Here is a 15,179-nt window from a genome sequence, read left to right as displayed (position 1 = left end):
GCTATTGTTTAATCTTTTATACAAGTTTTAAATTAGTCACTGAATAAGTTGTCAAAACAATAGTGCTGGTAGAAGCTTCATGTACGCATTGTAAATTCTGGCACAGTTTCCATTTCTGAAAACTGAACTATACTTTTAAATTATGTTTGCTGTTCTCCTTCCCTTTCTCTATTTCCAATGCTTATCAAAATATTTAGTATTAATAATGTGCATATTAAAAGTCAGTATTCCAAGTACTGTTAGCTAAGAGCACTCTCTGGCATATGACATTTACAAATACCATGGCTATTTCAGGATCATCATTTTTACTAATTATAACTAAGATATATACCACAGATAGCAATCCAATTGACTTGAGATTCCTTCAAAAGGTTGTCTTTCTAGTTGTACCACCTTTCATTAGTTATGTCTTATTAATTGTCACATTGCATTATATCTGTGCACAGTATGATGCTACATAACATAATGCAGGGAACGAGAAGCAGTATGAAACGTTGTAGGCATTACATTTTAATGAGACAGCATTTGTGTTGAGTCTGAATGCCTGCAGTTAATTCAGAGAAAAGTATTTGAGTTAAAATTCTGACATGTTTAGCAAACCAAGTATTCATTAAGGTAGGCAAGGTAGAAACATTGTAAGAACTCCTGGGCGACAATTACTACACCTGTGGTTCTGTGAGCAAGAAATATATTTTATTTCAGGTGGAGGTACCCTGTGCACTGGTAGTATGAAACTCTTTATGCTTTTTCTTCAGGTCCTAAAGGGTTTCCCAGAGTGTTTACAAGCTGATATTTGTCTACATCTCAACCAGACTTTGCTGCAAAACTGCAAAGCCTTTCGGGGGGCAAGTAAAGGTTGCCTTAGAGCTTTGGCAATGAAGTTCAAGACCACCCATGCACCTCCAGGAGACACCCTGGTTCACTGTGGGGATGTCCTCACTGCACTTTATTTCTTATCCAGAGGTTCCATCGAAATCCTCAAAGATGACATTGTGGTAGCTATTCTGGGTGAGTGTTTTAGAATTGGATGGTGACAAATTCAGTTACTAGCTGGTGCAATGCATAGTTTAAAATGACAGAAAAGAAGACTGATCTATTTATTTATGAGTACTATTTAAGATTGATGGGTAATTTTAAAGCTTTATTTAAAATTCAATTCAAATCAAATTAACCTTGTAGAAAATATGTTTTCCTGACTCTCACTTTTTCTCTGATGTGTAAATACTTCCATGACTCTCTTCAGTTCTTGGCAGCTACTTAAATATTTGAGGCCAAATATATGAAAATAGTATTTTCCTTTTCATGTTAGAGGGTCTTGGATTCATGCTCCATCCCTTAAAACCTTTAATAAAATGTATACATTGCAAGCATAATTACTGACATGTGCCAATGCCCTGTCATGAACTGAGTTTGTATTTTGATGAGTTTCATCTGTATGCCATGCCCTTTTACCTGCTGTGTCCTATTAGACAGAATTATACGAGTCCTTACCTAGGTAATATAGAGCTATAAACTTAACACCCAAGGGTAAAGGTGATGAGGAGATTAAAATTAGTAATAAATTAAACTTATTTGGGTGCAAAAGAAAGTCCATCTATCCAAGCTACCTCATCAAAAATAAATTTAGTCAGTGCGAACTTGTAGCATTTCTTTCAAATATTAGGACAATGGGGAAAAACAAGGGAGAAAAATGAGATCAGCTCTTCTCCTCTCCTACCACCTTAAAACCAGTAGGTTTAAGCCTCAGTCTCCCCATGGGAACACCCACCCCAATGTTTGTGAACATTTGCACTTCTTTTTTTCCTGTAGCTTAAATCCAGGTCCATTTAAATAATGAGCATGCAATTCAACGATTTCCTTTCACTCAGCTCTTGATGTTAAACATCCAAAAGGACAAGGATGTTGTCTTTTTTCTTTACTGCTGTATAGAACCAGAGTACAGCATAGCACTGGACCCGATACATGAATGAAGATGCTGGAATGATTCCTATATATTCTGATGATTTTATTATAATGACAGCTTTTTTAAAAAATTTTTTTCTCAAGTTGTCCCTATGCACAATTTGATTTACAATCTAATGAGCAGGCAAATCAAAGTCTAAATCACTTAGCAGCTCCACAGTAAAGTTGGATTTTCACCAGATTTGGCCTTGACAGTTCGCTCTGGAGGGAAGGGGCATGCTTCATTGAATTCCTGATCTTCAAATAAGTCAGCCCTAGCTTCTACAGGAAGGTAATAAGCCTTCTTGCTTCACAAAATAAGTAATTTTTAGAATGTAGTTAAGTTGTACTTGCTGACTGGTTTACTCTTTGCTCATTTACAGTCATGTAAGCTAATTAAAATACAAAGCCCATGCTGAATTTAGTGCAGAGCTTTTCTTTGATAATATCTATATGGAAATGTTAAAACTGTAAATAACTTCAAGAGATTCTCCTTTTCTGTTCCCATTTCCATGTAAATCTTCACCTAAAATCCTCCCAAATTATGATTATTCATTCTATTTTTGAAAAGCTAAGTATTTATTTAAACTAAAGTTAATGCGTTCTCTCCAATATCAGTTTTTCTTGGAAAGATATGGTATCTGATTTCTCTCCATTAAATTCGCATTCAAAATCAGAACATTACAGCATTTTTTTTTACTAGTTAGAACTTGATTGTTTAAAAGCCTTTGATAGTTTCCATAGTCAGGTATATATGAACTTGTCTACCAAAAACTAAATTAACAGATCCAGGGAGTTTTTTCTAAATCTGAAAAGAAGCTTCAAGACATATGTAAGAAAGCACTATTTTACACTGCCATTGACAATTTTTAAAAATAATATAATCAATAATCTATCAGTAGTTATTAATCATAAGTATTCCACAGGTACTAATTTTAAGATTCTTGACATTTAGAAACAGAAAAATCTAAGTGGCCATGACATGCAGGAAAAATATTGGGAGGAGATTAAATACATCAGATGTGTAAAGATTTTGACTGGAGTCAGAATGCATGGCATTTAATTGTAGCTATTCTCTCCCTCCCTTCACTTCACCCAACTGAGAAGGTGACCTTGACCTAATCAGTTTACCATTTTAATCCTCTTTCCATATTCACAAAATTTGGATAATAATTAGTAATTTCTTCATGAGATTATTTTGGGGATTAAATGACTTAATGCACCTAAGCATTTGACCCAGTGCCTGGCACCTACTTAGTCTTCCAGAAGCATTTGTAGTTGTGCTGTCATGATGATCCTCGTCATTGAACAAGGCCTGGAAAAGCAGGTGGCCTGTGGCTAGGCAGAGGGGGTGGGAAGGGCCCATCAGAGACCAAACACTGAAATAACCCCAGGTTTGGCAGAAGAGCAAGGACACATTGTTAGAATAAAGACCATATTGTTAAAAAGTGTGACAATATATGTTGAGAAAATATAACTAGATTTATTAAACAATTGGACAAATTCATTAAGGGCAAATCCAACAGTGGTTACTAAAGGAAACAGAGCATTTTCAAATTGTACCCCTAGTCCTTTAGGTGTTGAAAGTGCTCCACCATAACCTCATGCTGGGCGTCACCTCCAGAAACCATCCTGAGATAGAAAGTTCGTGCATCTGACTCACTGCAACCTTTCTCATATTCCTGGATTGACAAAATCAGACTACACCTAACACATGGCAAAACCCTTTTCTAACAATGTAGGGCATAGCAGACTAAAGCCATGTTTGCTGTATTCTAGATGCTTAGCCAAAGAATCAAAACAAGGAAATAATAGGGATTATACCAGGAACAGTGCGCTAAGATGCAAAATTCCAGTCAGCAAACAAACATGACTGGGACAGTCAGTACTGGACACTAGAATTTTGCTACCCAGTGGCTGTTGGCTGTGGGGTCTTATATTTGAAATCTTTGGTTCAGGGATTGGTCAGTTGTCCCTTTCTACTTTTAGAAAGATGTTTAAATTCAGATTCTTTTTACTTCCTTTTTTTCCTTTTTTCTTTTTTTTTTTGGTAGGAAAAAATGATATATTTGGAGAAATGGTTCATCTTTATGCCAAACCTGGAAAGTCTAATGCAGATGTAAGAGCTCTCACCTACTGTGATTTGCATAAGATCCAGAGAGAAGACTTGTTGGAGGTTTTGGATATGTATCCTGAGTTCTCAGATCACTTTCTCACAAACCTAGAGCTGACTTTCAACCTCAGGCATGAGAGTGCAAAGGTATATGTCTGCTTATTTTTGTACTTGTGACATTTTATTTTATTCTGGGATTGCACAAATACTTCTGAAAGATCAAGTGAAATATTGTAGCAAAACTTTACTAATTCTGAATACATGAAAGACAAAGCCAATTTAATATTGGAATTTCTAAATTACAGGGAAGAAAGTCAGTCTAATTAGTTTCAAATATATTGAATAACTTTAAGTAGGTCAATTAAATTTGACCTTTGAGGAACTCTTGGATGACATATTTTATTTAAAATGTGTTGGTTTATACTGAGTGTGCCAATTATTTGTAAGAAATGGGTGATTCTAGACAATTGAAAATCTCCAAAAAGAGTTTATCTTATACAGAGGTTAAAATATTCTCTCAGCTATTATTTACACCATACATTGGTTAGCAATGTCTCTTCAATAATAATGAAAAAATTAAACTCATTCAAGTGTAGGTCCATATGTAACACAATTTCCAAATCATAGAAGTATAAATTAATCAGGCTTATACCTGAGTCAAAATTTGTGCTGCAGAAGGAAAAACATATAGTCTAATAGAAATAATATTTTAAATTATTCTATATAGAATTTAACCTAGAATGAGTTTTGAGAGTGTAGCTCTTTTATCCCTCACTCTCTTCCACTATGAAAACATGGCCTTATGACCTACCACTATTTTAAGAAAGTAGAACATCATGTTGCAGCCCACAATTTATCACTAGGTTATTCCTCTATCCCCTTCCCTTCAAGCCCCATAACCCCAACTCCAATTCTAAATACTTTTTTGTCAGAAATCAGATGTTGGACTTTTGACACTTGCCAGTATATTTTAATGGTAACTAATATACTCTCTGGAAAAAAGATCCTCAAGTTAATAGTTAGGTAAAAGGTAGTAGATTTAATTCTCTCTGAAGTTATAGTTATTCCCAGGTACTGTGAAAGACTTAAAGAGAAAGGGAAACTTTTAAGGTCACCAGGGTACCATTTAATAACCTAAAGTAGCAGCTCATAATTACTTCTTTTCAAAACACTGAAAAGTTGAAAAATATTTGGGTGGTAAAAGGTTCAAGTTATCAAGAGCATATGTTTTTTTATAATGATTTTAATTCCGTACTTTATCAAATCCCAGTTTAATGTCACCAACCTCATTCTGATTTTGCCTTGGAAAACAGCAGATATCTACCTGAGATAACTTCTTTACATAAAAAGCTTAGGCAGCAACCAAATTAATAAAACAAGAGCTTCCATTTGTTTTATTTGAGAGCTTCCATTTTTATTTACAAGACTGATAATATTTTACACAGTGAACCAGAGGGAGGAAAAGGAGGAATGGGGAACAAAAGTAATAAAGGGTTCAAAACATAGTGTTTATTGAATTCAACCTTATATTTACTGTTGTGAAATTTAACCTTGCAATCATTACCCTGTAATTTAAACATCATAGCTAATTATAATTAGTTTACACTTTTTTCTCTGCAATAATACAGATTCTGCAAATTTTTTAAAATTATTATTTTTATTTTATCTTTACCAAGTTACATAAAATACATTCTACATGTAAATATATGTTGTCTCTAAGTATTGACAACAACATCCCCAAACATTTCTGATAAATAACTTCTACAACTATGATTTCCCCATCAGATGGTCAAACTACTAGAATTATCCTATCAGTCTATTTTATAATTTAGAGACTACTATTAACCAAAGTATTGTAGCTATTTGCCTGAAATCTAATATAGTCTCAAAGTGGTTGAAATGATATGAAACAGTAGAGCGTTTACTGATAATACATTACATTCAAATTGAATAATCTTCCATTTTATCTTCACATTCCATCAACAAAGTCTGATCTCTTACTACGATCCCAGTCCATGAATGACTCTGAAGGAGACAACTGTAAACTACGAAGAAGGAAAATGTCATTTGATAGTGAAGGAGAAAAAGGTAAATTCATTCTATTTCTAAAGCTTAAACGTAGAGCATGTGGTTATTTGCTCTTACTTAAATGCTGATGATACTTCTGATTTCAAGGGTAAACTTCATTCAGGCTTTAGGAAGGCAAATCTTTTGCTTTTTTTCAGTAGCTAACATGGTTTTTGATTGATAGCTCTCAACAATGTCATTCAACAAAGCCATCTGATATCTGCAAGGACATTACAGATAAAGAAATAGAGCAGATGGGTTTAAAAAAAAAAGGAAGCCAATTAATAGCAATTGCATAACCTCAGAGGGAACCCAGATGAGGGTACATTTAATTGTGCCTAGGCAGATGGGAGAAGGCTTTCCTGAAGAAGCCTCCACTCTTGCCCCATATTGATCCAGAAAACATTCTAGTCTTCAATGTATTTGGCCTCTCAACAGAATCTGACACTGTGAACCAATTCCCCTCTTTTTCTTCTCTTGGCATCTGTGACACCGTACTCTTCCTATTTTCCTCCTACTCTTACCAATTCCCTGAAGATAATTGCAGGATCATTATCTTCTAAACCAGTTATTATTTATTAGAGTTTCTCAAAGTGTGGTCCTAGGTCCTCTTCTCTTCTTGTTTTATACCATACTCTTTCCCTGGGTGATCTCATTTATACCCATACTTTAATTATATTCTCGCATGGGAGATGTATGTATTTACATCTTAATCCCAGACCATCTGAGCTTCAATCTCATATATCCAACTGCCTATTAAACCATCTACTTGAAATCTCAAAGGCAGCTCTAACTCAATATTTCCTAAATTGAACTCATAATGTCCCTCTGGAAGCCTGTCTTTCCATCAGTTGCCATGTCTCTAAATGGCACCACAATCCCCTCAATTGCACAAACCAGATATCTATGTAGGACCCACCCTTGTCTCAACCCTGCCATCAACTCTGGCAAAAAATCTTGTTATTGCTACCTCCAATACATCTCCATTTAGTCTTCAAACTATGTCCCTTTGGGTTCACTTCTCTCTATCTTTATAGCCACAACTCTGGGCCAAGCTACCATAATCTGTAACCCATAATACTGAAACAGCGTCCCAGCTCCCCTTTCCACTTCGAACCTGCCCCTCTCTCACCTATTCTCCACACTGGACCATTGGTGATTTTTTTTTTCCTAATGCAGTTATGTTTATGTCATCCACATATTTAAAGCCCTCTAGGGACTTCCCATTCCCTAAATCCTTAATAGGATGGGTCTATGCCTACCTTTTCAGTCTTGTCTCATACCACTCTTCCCTTAACCACCCTAATCTGGCCTTCCCCCATCAGCTCCTCTCTTTTGCAGCATTTATTTCAGTTGTACCTCTGTGTTCATTTGCATCATTATTTAATCAGTGTTGTCTGACTCTAGATTCATAAGCTCCATGGAAGTGGGAAATATTTAGTCACCTGTAGCTTCAGTGCTTGCTACATAGCAGGTATTCAACAAATATTTGTTGAAAGAATGAATTAATTAAATAGAATTTGAGCATCATCCTTTTGATTCTCTTCTTCCTTTTGCCTTCTTAATTCAAGTTCTTTTCTTGGCCCTCTTCTCTTATCCCTGAATTCTCTCCCTAAGGGAGCTCATCTATCAGTTTCAACTTGCTCCACATTTCAAGTGAGCTAACTTGCCCTCTCTTCCATATAAATTGTTTCTGTGTTTTCGTTCATATCATTCCCTTAATTGGAATTTATCTCCGTCTTCAAACACACACGTGCAACCACACCATATCGGTGACTTTTTCTAAAATCAGAACCATTACTTTCAAGCTGTTCTTCCACAGACTTAATCTAAATCTCTTATCCTGAAGTTAATCTCTTATTTTGATCTCGCTGGAAATGAAGAACAGCTTGAGAATGTTGTCTATATAATAATGTTTCCCATACAGTTGAAGATTTATTAAATCTCCTTTCAATCTTGTTTAGTTTCCTCATTCTGAAGCTAAATAACCTAACGTTTTTATCTCCTGATAAGGCCCTGAGAGAATGTCACAATTTAGATTGTGTTCATGCAACTAGACATTTCTATTGATTCTGAAAATTTTTCCTTTAATCACAGGCTTAGTCTATGAGATCCATTTTATATAAAGTGTAGATGGTAAGGGATTTGCCTGCCTGCAGCTTTTTGAAGTTTCCTGGTGTGTCATCAGTGAGTAAGGATGATTTGGTCAATATGAAAACACAATTAACTCCAGTTATTCAGAGGCTGAGAGCTTATTCCAGTATTTAGGACTTCAAGGTGCTAGAGGTGAGCGTAAAATTTGCTGAAAGAAATTTAGTCCCCATCACTCCAATCTAATACTCTAAAGCTGGCCAATCATTCTATATTTCTTGATGTAGAATCAATATCTAGGAGAAAAGCACACATATAAGTAAGTATAAAGAACAGAGAACTTTTGTAAGATAATTGATGCTAAATGATATGGGGGTACATAAACTGAAAGCTACCTGTAAAATACATTGGTTATTTTAGAGTTAGTTTACTGCTCATGTGAAACAATACCTTGAAGGCAGACATCCAAGAGCACTAATGACTGAATTAATTAGCAGAGGCATCAAGAACCAGAGGGAGGGGCCGGCCCTGTGGCTTAGCAGTTAAGTGCACGCACTCCACTACTGGCGGTCCAGTTCAGATCCCCGGTGCACACCAACGCACCGCTTGCCCGGCCATGCTGACGCCACCTCCCACATACAGCAACTAGCAGGTTGTGCAACTACGACATACAACTACCTACTGGGGCTTTGGGGAGAAAAAGGGAAAAAAAAGGAGGGGGATTGGCAATAGATGTTAGCTCAGGGCCAGTCTTCCTCAGCAAAAAGAGGAGGATTGGCATGGATGTTAGCTCAGGGCTGAGCTTCCTCACACACACACACAAAAAGAACCAGAGGGAGCAACATGTGGTTGGGCATTGAAGACAGTCAGAGGTTGACTCTTGCATTGCCACTCACTGCCTACTCAACGAGGCGCTGGAACTCTTCAGCCTTCAGTCTTCCACTCCCCACCCCCACCCCAACCTTCCAATCATGCCTACCACATGGTGCTAAGGAGCTTACACTCAAAAAGATATATTAAAAAAGAAAAGATATATATAGAACCTCTGGCAAGTTCACTTGAACAAAATAGAAGCTTAACATATTGGATCACTTATCTCTTAAAATGAATTTGTTGATGAAAGAATTTCACATTTCTTCTGAGGAAATAAATTCACTTCTCAACAAGAGAGAGTTGTCAGTTCAGGTACGAACTTGAGGACACCTTGTATTTTTTGAAAGTATCTTCAAGTAGTTCTCTTTCCTTCCTAAAATTCTGGCATAGGGGTGCCCAGGATCTTCCCAACTTGACTAGGGTCATTGGAGGATGAAGTGCTACAGTTCCTGATATAGAAGTAAAATGTTATTGTTACAGAAAATAAAGAATAAAAATTAATCTTCAATGACCTATTCAGTGGCCATGAGCATTGGTAAGATGGTTGGACAGAACAGAAGTAAATGACGTATAGCCATTTGGAACATGTTGAAAAAAAGTCTCCAAGTAGTCTTCAGAGTTAGATTGTGCTTACTTCAGAGTGTGCCAATATGATCCATTGGGTTATGGAATAATATATTCTTTTTTAATTTTATGTTGTGTGGATTTTATAATATACATAATATATTAGTACAATAGCATGTATAATGGCATATGAGATGCACACACACACACACACACACACATTTATAGTTTTTGCTGATAGCGCTTTTGTGACCACATATTTGGAATATTCTGCTCAACTCTTTCTATGGACAGAAAATGCAGTACCAAAGTAGCTACTAATGGCTGATTTAGGGAGCTAATGACCTTTTGGCAGAGAATAAGCCAAAGAGAATAGCAATGTAACAGGCCCAAAAAACAGGAAAAAAAAATTAAAATAGTGTGAAAGATGTGCCTGTGCCAACCAAAGGGATGGAAATTAAGGTGAAAAAATCTTCAGTATCCTCTTTCCACTGAACTTAGATGGTGCCACGCATGTCATGAATAATAGAAACCCATTTTAATAGATACATACATATATCCCTAGAGTAAGGAAGAAAGATTGCAATTTTCTCATTTCCCTACCCATATAATTTTTATTGAAATGAACACTTCTATATATTTTAACTGGAAAAATCTAATATTCCAGAAAATAAGAGTGGAAATGTCTTGAATTCATCACACCTTGCATTTCAAAGGATAGCAATAAACTTTATTTCTTTGTAATATTGGTTTAGTGATTTCACATTGTCATCTAAGAGTCAGAGTTTTGAAAGTGTTTCTCTAAAATAAACTAAATTCTATTAAAGTTATTGAAGTAAGGAGTAAATATATACATTTTTTAAACTTATTTTTATAGAATAGGAGTGGTCTAATTCCAATTTCATTAAACTAAGGCTTTAAATGTATTGGTATTATATTTTGGCATCTCTTTGGAATATCTTCTCCAATAACAAAAAATGATTAGCTCTTATTATCCATTTTAGTAATATATAAATGTATCTTTGTTTTAATTTTTAAAATAGTTTAAAATTTTTTATCTTATATTTGTATACGAAAATGACACTAGTTGCCTTTCAACATTCTTTAAAGAGAGAAACTAAGGTACTTGAAATCAAATGAAGAAATTTATTTTAGACTCCAATTTTCCAATGAAATGAATTTTTTAAATGCATCTGGCTGGAAAATGCCCAGCTTATCTCAAAACTGTCACCAGCAGGAAATCTAAAACTCACATACTGAGAGAGCACATTAAATACCTTTCTTTGACCAAAAATTAGGTCTACCTGTTGGGTCTGACAAATAAAAATAGTAATTAATCTGAGAGAAAGACTCCATAAAAGATGGAGCTAGCACAAGAGTTTGTTCCCAAATTGTTTGAAATGGAAGAATTTTATATTATCATTCTTAAGATGGATGGGGTCAACCACTCCATCAGGACACTCATATTCTGTGCTCTTCAATTCATTGTGAACCCAGAGAGACACCCACAAGACAAATCAGAAATGCTTTAGAATTGTGTCCTTTGAGAAAAGGGAAGGAGATGAATAGTCAGCCTGCAGAAACAAGGGATTAAAAAAAGGTTTTCAGTAATCTAAATTGGAAAACAAATTTAAGGCTTAATTAAACAGGCAAGTTTTTCTTTGTAAAATGATGGTAACAGGAGTGATTATACAATCTCACTTCTAGCAAAGGGGAAAATGTAACGTTCCCTCAGAATACTATTTCTACATAGAATAAGAATAGCATTAAGAAAAAATAGTAACTGATACTATTTAATGTCTATCAATAGTCCAGTTTAGAAAAAGGCAGGAATGGAACAGGCCATCAAAATCTAGATGTACCTGAGCCAGCCCTGATGGGTTCTCACCGATTCAGTAGCCTGAGTTTTGTTTCTTGGTCGCAGACCCATACCACTTGTCTGTCAGTTGCCATGCTGTGGCAGTGGTTCACGTAGAAGAACTAGAAAGATTTACAACTAGGATACACAACCATGCACTAGGGCTTTGGGGAGCAAAAAAAAACAGGAGGATTGACAACAGATGTTAGCTCAGGGTGAATCATTCCCTGAAAAAAAAAAAGGAAATCTAGAGGTACCTGGAGGCTAATTATAATGCATTTCAGCCCAATCTCCTATATTCCATCAGCCAACCTCCAGCCTAAGCCTGAGCAGTTTCCATTTTTAATCCACAAATAGATGGTCATTTCACCTTTCATTTTAAGTGATAGCGTATGAAGCTTTGATTTATCTAGTAAGGTACAAAAAAATATTGTTGTAGTTGGAGTGCATCAAAGAAACTGTTCATATGGCCTGGGTTCCTGGAAGCAGCTGGCTGATCATCCAATGGCAATGAACACATAGATAAATGTGGAGTAATTCCTCTTATGAATTGGAAAATGCAAGGATATCAAACTTTTTCTTCTTCTTTCACGATCCTGCTTTTATCTGGAACTTTTACTAAAGGATTTAGATACCACATATATGAAATAATTTGCTCCATTTTACTACAGGTCTAAATAATAATCCCTCATTCACAACATTTTATGAATACCTATCCTGAGTTGAAATCAGTAAGTTATAATTCAACTTTACAATATATGTTAATTGATTAATTTGTGCCTAAGCATCCAAAATCAAGCCATAAATTAGTAAACTAAGACTGAGGCCCCTGTAGTAGGTGGGACAGAACATTTTACCAAGTATGAGGATTTAAAAATCTACAAAGAACTCCCAAGACCTCTCAAGCCAAAGAGACAAAGTGGTTTAACAATTTGTGATGTACATTCATTACAAATATCCATGTTAGCATTATCTATAATTAGATTGGAGGAATATGAATTAATGATGAATTCCGTTTACATGTGATTCTGCTGGAAAAGATTCCATGAAAGTGTTTAAAAGGAAACAGGGCTGCCCGGTGGTGTAGCGGTTAAGTTTGCTTGCTCGGCTTAGGCAGCCCAGGGTTCGAGAGTTCGGATCCCGGGCATGGACCTACGTACTGCTCATCAAGCCATGCTGTGGTGGCATCCCACATACAAAATAGAGGAAGATTCTCACAGATGTTAGCTCAGGGACAATCTTCCTCAAGCAAAAAGAGGAAGACTGGCAACAGATGTTAGCTCAGGGGCAATCTTCCTTACCAAAAAAAAAAAGGAAAGCGTTTTCGGCAAGACGAGAAACCTGAGCTGATTCACATCCCACTGGTGCTCAAACTGCAAAAACATTTACTTAGAGCGGCAGACTGATGCAGTTCATGAAGCAGCTATGAGGATAATTTAGAAAAGTGAAGCCTTTCTTTTTTTAAAAATTTACTCGTGTAAAATTGGAAACTATTATTTTTTAAGGAATGAAACAATATGTTCATAAAGTGGGGAGTGTTGATCAAATTTTCAGGAGAGGAGCAGTTAAAATAAAAAAGATGACAAGAATGAAGTTTAGGAGCTTAACGAGGGCTGTGTCAATGACACTGGAGAGGAAAGGTTTTGTGTAGGAAGGGCTGATCTGAATATTTTCAACCAATGAGATTAGTGGTTGAGTGGAAAAATATAAGTGACATTGAGTTATGAGTGATGTTTACAATGCTTGAGGTTGGAAAGGTCCATGGTCTTCTCAGTGATGATGAAATCACTGAGCAAGTGTGAAATCTTAAAGAAAAAATTAAGCAATCGGCTTTTGCTACATTTTACTTTAATTGACAGAACATAAACTAACTCCTTAATAACAATTTCACGTGAAGCCGATTTTTAAACTCTATCCATTTTTACCTTGGGCTGCTTTCTGGCTTCTCATATTTTAAATTATGATAGTTAAAAAAAATGAAGGAAAAAAATCTCTGTTTAATTTCTCTGCCATATGGGAATTTTAAAAAACAGTTGGAAGTTTCTCTGGAGTGGCCTTAAATCAGTTCATTTGGTCTTCTATAAATAACAAAGTAAGCACAACCAGGCAGAGAGTAGATGGGGACACTATCTTAACCACGTCTCTAGAAAATGATATACCTTCTGGAGTATATTGGTTAGTTATTAGCAGTAACCAGATGGAGAATTATACTGTCTCCCCAGGACATTAATGGAAACAAGTTCTGAGATTTGTCTCTTTGAGTTTTTCTCACTGAAATATGTTCTAACATAACCTTCAGGGCTGAAATTATCCTGACATTTCAGTATAAAACAGCCAATATGCACTACAGGCTTTACTGTAATTAGGTAAATCTACCTTAATTACTGTATTTAGCTTTATATTCTTCACAATATGCTACACAACTAAACTGCCTGGAATGTCGAAGCCATTACATGCATGGAACTAAGGCTGAAATTCAGCCTACCAGCCTTTACTACCAGGAAGCTTCTAGTTTTGACCTGTGTAATGTGTGAATGGCTGCCACAAGAAGAGAGGACACGAAGGTTAAAAACAAACAACAACGTGCATAGTGCTAATATTTTAGAATTGGGACACATTTTCCCTCCCTTTTCCATTTCCTTAAAGAGATAGTGCAGCAGATTTTAGGAATACAATTGACTGCTGAGCATGTATAAGGTTGTAAGTTATCCTATAGCTTTTTTTCTGAGATGTAAGCATTATTACTGTCACAGATAACCTTTTAATCTTGAAATGAATAATGTATTTCATTAAGATAATCTAATGTCCCTTGAATTAAGAAAAAAAGTCTCCTTAAGTAGCTACAATTTCAATAGGAAAAAAGAGAACAACTTTTCTTATGGTTTTATAGAAAATTCTACGTTAAAGTTATTCAAAGAACATCACTATTAAAAAAAGGTAGTTTATATATAGGTAGTATAATATGCATAGAGTCTCACATTTGATTATTTTCTATAAAACAACTTTTCTTTGATAGATTTTGGCAAAGCAAACAGTACAAATGATCCTGAAGACTCTGTAGATACCATAAGAAATTATCAGAGTTCCAAGAAACACTTTGAAGAGAAAAAAAGCAGATCTTCATCTTTCATCTCCTCCATTGACGATGAACAAAAGCCTCTCTTTTCAGGAATAGTAGATTCTCCTCCAAGAATAGGGAAAGCAGCTGGACTCGATTTTGAAGAAACAGTGCCCATCTCAGGAAGAATTCACATAGATAAAAGAAGTCACTCTTGCAAAGGTAATCGAGTTTCTCAGGAATCAAGTTTTCTCTCTTCGGTACTAAATGGTGACTTTTCAAAAATGAAGAACTGTACTGACACACATTTTGCTATTTCATTAAATCTTTTGCTATTTCATTAAATATTTTCAAAGAGTTCAAATCTCAGATCATCTACAAAGTGTTTGCACGATTCTGGAACACTGATTTTGCCCAAACAATATCATAAGAGAGTTTTTGTGACCAGTCAGACTTAATGTAATGCCACATAGAACATTGTGGTAATATCTACTGTAGTGATTCCAACGGAGAGAGGGGATCAATGAGTATTTTAAGAGAACTAACCAGTTGATTCTTATATGTATCTTCTTCGCTTGTTCCTTACCCTGAACCCTGTCATTTTATAGCACGAA

At 35.6% G+C, this 15,179-nt stretch overlaps 1 protein-coding gene across 11 annotated transcripts in view; it reads left to right on the top strand.

The window, feature by feature from the left end:
• Positions 1 to 15,179, top strand: part of KCNH7 (potassium voltage-gated channel subfamily H member 7) — a 781,612-nt gene that overhangs the window by 750,829 nt on the left and 15,604 nt on the right. For 9 of the 11 annotated variants that reach the window (XM_058549111.1, XM_058549119.1, XM_058549116.1 and 6 more), the window contains 4 exons: positions 756 to 1,008; positions 3,996 to 4,201; positions 6,043 to 6,142; positions 14,524 to 14,787. In XM_058549111.1, coding sequence (XP_058405094.1) covers positions 756 to 1,008; positions 3,996 to 4,201; positions 6,043 to 6,142; positions 14,524 to 14,787 — 823 coding nt within the window. The remainder of the gene's footprint in view (positions 1 to 755; positions 1,009 to 3,995; positions 4,202 to 6,042; positions 6,143 to 14,523; positions 14,788 to 15,179) is intronic. The other 2 variants (XM_058549110.1, XM_058549112.1) reach the window with 2 other exon arrangements.

The sequence above is a fragment of the Diceros bicornis genome, chromosome 10 (assembly GCF_020826845.1).
Source record: "Diceros bicornis minor isolate mBicDic1 chromosome 10, mDicBic1.mat.cur, whole genome shotgun sequence".
In the NCBI taxonomy this organism is placed as follows: domain Eukaryota; kingdom Metazoa; phylum Chordata; class Mammalia; order Perissodactyla; family Rhinocerotidae; genus Diceros; species Diceros bicornis.
This window is presented reverse-complemented; position numbering and strand designations above follow the sequence as displayed.